The sequence below is a fragment of the Cydia amplana genome, chromosome 17, assembly GCF_948474715.1.
Source record: "Cydia amplana chromosome 17, ilCydAmpl1.1, whole genome shotgun sequence".
Classification (NCBI taxonomy): Eukaryota; Metazoa; Arthropoda; class Insecta; order Lepidoptera; family Tortricidae; genus Cydia; species Cydia amplana.
This window is the reverse complement of record NC_086085.1, coordinates 105,368-112,932: the sequence shown is the minus strand read 5'-3', so window position 1 is coordinate 112,932 and position 7,565 is coordinate 105,368. Positions and strand designations below refer to the sequence as shown.

The following is a 7,565-nucleotide window of genomic DNA, read 5'->3' as shown; positions in this document are numbered from 1 at the left end:
TTCCGTATTTAGGCGATTTATGACGTATAAAAAAAAACTACTTACTAGATCTCGTTCAAACCAATTTTCTGTGGAAGTTTACATGGTAATGTACATCATATATTTTTTTTAGTTTTATCATTCTCTTATTTTAGAAGTTAGGGGGGGGAGGGACACACATTTTACCACTTTGGAAGTGTCTCTCGCGCAAACTATTCAGTTTAGAAAAAAATGATATTAGGAACCTCAATATCATTTTTGAAGACCTATCCATAGATACCCCACACGTATGGGTTTGATGAAAAAAAATTTTTTGAGTTTCAGTTCGAAGTATGGGGAACCCCAAAAATGAATTGTTTTTTTTCTATTTTTGTGTGAAAATCTTAATGCGGTTCACAGAATACATCTACTTACCAAGTTTCAACAGTATAGTTCTTATAGTTTCGGAGAAAAGTGGCAGTGACATACGGACGGACAGACAGACGGACAGACAGACGGACAGACAGACAGACAGACAGACATGACGAATCTATAAGGGTTCCGTTTTTTGCCATTTGGCTACGGAACCCTAAAAACGCAAAAATGCGCATTTTCCCAGAGATAAAACCTAGCTAGATCAATTTTTCGCCCCCGAAAACCCCCATATAGCAAATTTCATCGAAATCGTTAGAGCCGTTCCCGAGATCCCCAAATTATATATAGATACATACCTACATATAAATAAATAAATAAACACAAAAATTGCTCGTTTAAAGGTATTAGATCGATTATATCATTATTGACTTTCTATTACGAACGACACAACATTCTGTCATGTCATCACGTCATTCTTGCAATCGCAGGTAGAATTGCTGTCGGTTCTAGCAACATTAATCTTTGCCAGTAATGATGGGAACGCAGACCAGGAAGTCCACTGCTTCCTCGGATTACCGCCCGGTGACACCGACAGCCAAACCCTGGTTAAAACGGTAGTTAGTGGACCACTTAAGTAAGTAGGTACCGTGAACTCAGGTAAATAGTAAGTAAGGTATTGGAGAAATTTGGGAAAACGAAGTCATTTTACAAGTATTTGTAAGTACCGTAAGATCAGGTAACTAGATTCTTTAAGTACATTAACGAGCCCTTATGATTTGTACTCGTTACATTTATTGTAGATACAATAATGCCCGTTCTATATACTCAACATAATTTGAATTTGAAAAATACTTATAGATAGTGTAAGTTGTGGACCAAAGTTACCTGATTTTACGATACGTACTTGGCAGTTTTTTTATCCCTGAAAAAAAAATGCCAATCTCGTTTAGACCACGGGCCAGGAGCATATTCAGCATATATCGTCAGTCATCGCCTCCCGGTTGATACTTCGTCATAAGTTCAGTTCAGATGTTATCTTGAATTAAAAAAAAAGTCTGTCGGTTTTATTGCGGTGGAAAGTACGTCAGCTGATCACATGAACATTCATTCGACGCGAGAGGTATAAAGTAGTATAAACTCCCGTTAGTTTTGAGCAGCGGTGCCACCGGGCCTAGAAAGCGAAACAATGACGCTAGAACCTATGCCGACAATCAACTCGGACTAACTAGCGATTAAAGCGATAGATAAAAAGGAAAACGCAAAAATAGTAACAATGAAGGTTAATTTTTCGTTGAGACGAGGAAGCTATAAGTTCCATTAATATGTATAAATACATTAAGGTACGGAAAAAGCGACAGAAATATGTACTTCTGTCGCTTTTTCCGTGTCGATAATTTAATATCTTGACTATGACTATGACTATGGGCCCGATTCGGATTTTGTAATAGACATCTAATAGATATCTTTTAGACATCGCCAAGATACGATAACGATATGTTTAAGATCTAACCTGTCAAATTTGACATTTCCGCGATTCTGGAGATACTCTTGAACGATTTCCACAAGATATTACTTAGAGATCTAATTCACATCTAATAGATATCTAACACGATCTATCGTAAAAGTGACATTGGTTGCCCGAATTGCGCTGCAAAAGAGAACTAGTTGAAATCTAAACTATAACGTATCTAGAATGGATCTAGTAGGTGTCGTCTCTTGTGAATATCTTGAAGTTTGAATACGGCAGTATGACTATGTACTATGTAATGTACCAGAAGCTTAAAGTACCTACTCACACATCAGAAGTAGTGTAAATTTCATTCAATAGCGTCACGAGCGTTCGCATTTATGTTACGTCTATTTTTGTATGGGATTTTGAACAGCGCGCCAAGCGGGACGTTTTGGAGACTCAAAATCCGACACAGCAGGGCTATAACCGCGAAAATCGAAGTTCGCAAATTTCGGGCATTTTTCTCTTTCACTCTAATTACGCCTTCATTGGAGTAAAGGAGAAAGATCCCCGCAATGCGAATTTCGGTTTGCGCGGTAGCCCCTCAGGACACTTAACGCAAACGCGTACGTCACTTCACGCCACAGACAAGACACCCTTTAGACTGAGCATAGTAACGCTACCCCCTCTGCCACTCATACGGTAGTTTTACACCATCTTCGAGTCAATCCCGTGCCGCGATTGGTCCGTGTCTTTGAACGGACCAATCACGGCACGGGATTCGCTCACCTCGTCCCCCCGCACCCCCGTATTTTTGGCAGCATCGGTTTCATGAAATAATTGCTCAGATAAACTCAGTCTAGAGGATTCCTAGTCTATGCTTCACGCTATCGAATGAAATTTACACTAGGGGTACAGATTCCTTAGTAATAAGTAACAAATAAGAATATGTATGGGAGGGAGGTACAGTCGCTATCGGATATATCGGAGCGGTCAAGGCGCTCACAAATATCTGAACACGCCTCTATTGTCAGGGCGTTAGAGTGCGTGTTCAGATATTGTGAACACCTTGGCCGCTCCGATATATCTGAGTGCGACTGTACCTACGGTATAGACCATCAATACGACCATTCGACCCGAGAAGATAAGTGACCCATGACATTGCATACCTACTGGTAAATAATATAATAACTATAGATAAGTATAGTGATAGCGTTATCAAATGTTATACATACGTGCAAGATAAGTATCATAACACATCTTCATTTGGTCACAAATAAGTTATTAGACATGCCGTGTTTAAGGAGAATCCTAATGTTCCTAATAGTAAAATCCCTAAGGATTTTGTGAATAGAATTATTCCTGTGTTGGCGAAGGCTGTTAGGAAAGACGTTGAGGTAAGGATGAACCTATAATATCACTCGAATTGAAGGTTGGTCCCTATGACAGAACCCCTAGTGCAAATTTAAATATGCCTGAAAAAATAGCGAGGAAATGCTGCCAGTATATTTGGCACTATGCCCCAGGGCCCTCTGTAGGTACACATTTTTAGTTTTTTTAAGTACCTACAAAACTAAACTATAGTTTTGTAGGTCCTAGTTTTAATTTTAGGTTTTTATTGTTAGTTTATACTTGTGTTGTTGTTCAATTAAATTGATACTTTAATAGACCTTATGACACAGGGCGGACACACCATACATCAAAAACCGGCCAAGTGCGAGTCGGACTCGCGCACGGAGGGTTCCGCACCATCAACAAAAAATTGTTTTGCTCTAACAAGCAAAAAAACGGTCACCCATCCAAGTACTGACCCCGCCCGACGTTGCTTAACTTCGGTCAAAAATCACGTTTGTTGTATGGGAGCTCCACTTAAATCTTTATTTTATTCTGTTTTTAGTATTTGTTGTTATAGCGGCAACAGAAAGACATCATCTGTGAAAATTTCAACTGCTAGACAGTTCGTGAGATACAGCCTGGTGACAGACGGACGGACGGACGGACGGACGGACAGCGAAGTCTTAGTAATAGGGTCCCGTTTTAACCCTTTGGGTACGGAACCCTAAAAATGATTTGCGTTTATATGTGTGCGCGGCACGTCTGTACACGCGTCATTGAGTTTCTGACGGAATCCTGACATGCTCTCAGTAGAGCGACTTACGCACACATTCATGTCGCGGCCTGTCGCGGGCGAGGTAATCCGAATCGGGGCGAAGCGGTGCGTGTCCGTTCTGTATGATAATACTATTACTTATTCTGTGCTTATCATTCGGTCAAGTTTGTTGTAATGTATGGGCAAGACAAACAAATAATATCCAGCATGAAATGAATGTATCCCCCTCCCCCGACGCAACCCCCCTTTTTAGCATGAAATATGTCCCGGGACGCCAGTGTGCGTAAAGCACCATACCCAAAAGTATTATACCTACTGCTGCATCTTTCTCTGCCGCCTCTAGTGAACATGCTAATTTCACTGCTTATGCGAACGAGATTGTGTCATCCTCCGCAAAAAGGCGCTGCCTGATGACGTCATTCCGTAATCCGCATATAAACTGATCGCGTAAATTATCGCTAAGATTTGCACCGAATTCGCAATGTAGTGACAACTTTTTTAATTCCGCCACGTAGGAAGTGGCATTTTCATTGACATTTTGACGTCTCTGGCGGAAACGGTACCTCTCTGCTAATGCGGACGGCTTCGGCTGGAGATGTAGTTGCATAAGCTTTACTTACTACCTGTGCGTAAGTAAGATCAGATGGCTTCTTCGGGCTCGCTAAATTAACAAGCAGCTCGTACGCTTCACCTACTACATTCATTTCAAGCTGGTTTTAATTCGTTTTTCAAAAAACAATTTGACCGAATCATTATCAACCAAAACTTTTGTATGACGAAATCATAATAAGTACTTAAGCAAGATAAGTCTGCAAAGATTGTGATACTGATAGCACACGCAGTGCATATTATTTTCAATGTCAAACTTCTATGAAATTATGACGTATAAACCTAATACTTTCACTATCAAAATCGTTGCAGGTAGGTAATTTAATGTAGGTTGGCTTTTAATTATAATATATCATTTTATATGTTACATTGATAACCAAGATGGTAAAACTCTTGTAAGTCCATTGTTTTTCAAGAACTACCATCAACCGGGGTCGGGGTGAATAGAGTTGGCAGGGGTGAATAGGGACAAAACTGAAAATGTTATTTACCTAGGTACCTGGCAATTTCTTAATAACTAGCCACAAAAATTTTATCTTACGAAATCTAACATAATTTTCAATAGAATGATACATTTTAAGTGTGTGTATTTTTTTATAAAATTGTCAGGTAAATCACATTTTTTTAAGTTTTGTCCCTATTCACCCTGGTTGACGGCAGGGCTCGGAACCGGTTTTTATTAAACCCATAATAATCCAATATTTTTAATTTATTTATGCTCTTTACGTACGACTGAATCATGTATTTAGGTAACAACTTCGTATTATCAGATTGTCCCATTAAACATGAAATAATAAGCCAAAGAACGAAAAAGAACTTAACAATACCGGTATTTTTTGTATGAAGAAAAAACCTTGGTTGACGGTATTATCATTACCTTTTCCAGAAGTTCTCATGCGTGATATCAGGGGACTGCCAGGTGTCCTTCGCTGGGGACTCGTCCCAACCAGGGGCCGTCTCCACTCTCGAGTCCATAGGACACGTCGCGCCTAGGGTTTGCAATCCGGATCCGAAATGTATGCAATTATCCGGATCTGGATCCGGATCCGCGGATCTTCTCATACATTTCGGATCCGTCGTGCAAACCCTAGTCGCGCCGGAGGACAATCGAGTGATCGGGCGGGACCTGTCCGCGTTTGTACAGAAGGAGCTGGGAATACACCCTGACAGGTGACGGGTTAAGACTGCTTCCTCTTAACATAAATACTGCTTCTTTAATACTGTTTCCTCTTAAAGCAGTTTTTTTTTAATCACTGCAGGTTACTCTGTTTTACCGTTTAGTTTTATAATTACAGTTTCTTCTTAAATATTGTTTGCTCATAATAGCACAATTACATATAAATTCGCAACGAGTGGTGGTAAATTAAAACACGAGCGAAGGGAGTGTTTTAAATCGACACAAGTTGCGAATATAGCATTTTTGTACTGAATATGCTTGTGCAAACAGTGCCGCACACTGGTGGAATCCCGCCTTAATATTAAAAAATCTAAAAAAATCAAACCCATCAATGGTTAATATACCTACATACAATAAATAGTGTAAATATATTTTTCTCCAATATGCTCGGAAATGTTCACCTTATTGTAGCAAAAATAGTACCGGAAGTACTTCTTTATTGTCAAACTCTAATTTAAAAAAATAAAACTATCGCTGTCCTGTTCTAGCGGACGGGAAGTAAAAAAACACTACAGTAATAACTTATTACTGTAGTGTTTTTTACTTTTTTAAAATAAAAAACGCAAACAGCCAATTATTACAGCCGCGGGCCGCGTCTACACGACCCGATCAGCTATCATTTCAAGCTATAGGATAGAGTGAGATAGTAATATAAACGACCTTACACGTCTCGTTCTTACAAGACCGTTGTGCTCGTGTATAATCGTGCGAATACTGCTTAATAAAATCAAAGATTATTTTTATATTTTTTTAAGGATCTCATCCGTGTTCATAAAGCTTATATTGCACAATTATAGTTTGACATAGACAGAGAGAATCATACTATCTTTGTCTTACACCAGTACTAGAACCCAAAAGAAAAGGATGAGTATAGTTTTTTGTTCTTATTTACTGACAATTTGGTTTGATCAACTATATTTTCAATGAACGAATATTGAATGGTACTGAATGGCAGAATAAGCTTGTGCCTTTAACTTTTAAAAATAAATTAAAGAGGGAAATTGTTTTTGACGTTTTTGATGTGAAGTTTCGATTTGAGTGATGCTCGATGCTTAAATAATTATTATTTTACTTTATTTCCTCGCATGTTTTGGTCAACTATATTTTCAATGAACGAATATTGAATGGTACTGAATGGCAGAATAAGTTTGTGCCTTTAACTTTTAAAAATAAATTAAAGAGGGAAATTGTTTTTGACGTTTTTGATGTGAAGTTTCGATTTGAGTGATGCTCGATGCTTAAATAATTATTATTTTACTTTATTTCCTCGCATGTTTTGGAGAAAAGCACTATATATGCCTCGGCAGGAATAGCAATTCGTGGATTCGTCTTCTTTGTCGGACTCCGCTACGCGTCGTCCGACAAAATCGAAACTCATCCACGAATTGCCCTTTCCCGGCCTCTGCAATAATGTACTATTTCCATGCAAAAAATAGCATCACGTACCTTTTTGGAATGGGCATGAAAATGCCCGCTTAGTTTTTCCTTTTGTATTAAAACTAAAACTGAAAATGTGTATATAAATATTCAACTACTAATACTTTTATTTTGTTTCAGGTTTTTCATAAGTATTTACGATATTAAAGGCACCAATATTGTAAAAGGCGGTGACACGCTACAACAATAAATTATAAAACACCAATATGTATATAAATATATATTTAATTTTACCCTTGAACATAAGAATATAACCCACATTCCCCTATATTTTTTATTATTATTATTATTTTATTGGTTTTTTGTATTGGCTATTTGACAAAATACCGAAAAATCATTAAAAAATCCAGTACCCCTAGTGTAAATTTCATTCGATAGCGTGACGTGACGTACCTAAACGTTTTGTATGGGATTTTGACCCAAACCGTCCCGCTTGTCGTGCTGTTCAA

General features: G+C 38.3%; 1 protein-coding gene across 1 annotated transcript; it reads left to right on the top strand.

Annotated features, from left to right (window-relative positions):
* The first annotated feature begins 3,073 nt into the window (after window positions 1–3,073).
* On the top strand, window positions 3,074–7,306 carry LOC134656032 (macrophage migration inhibitory factor homolog). Its single transcript, XM_063511548.1, is given in 5 exon segments — window positions 3,074–3,092; window positions 3,095–3,180; window positions 5,389–5,496; window positions 5,605–5,672; window positions 7,237–7,306. Coding segments are annotated over 5 exon segments (351 nt in total).
* The last annotated feature ends 259 nt before the right edge of the window (window positions 7,307–7,565 follow it).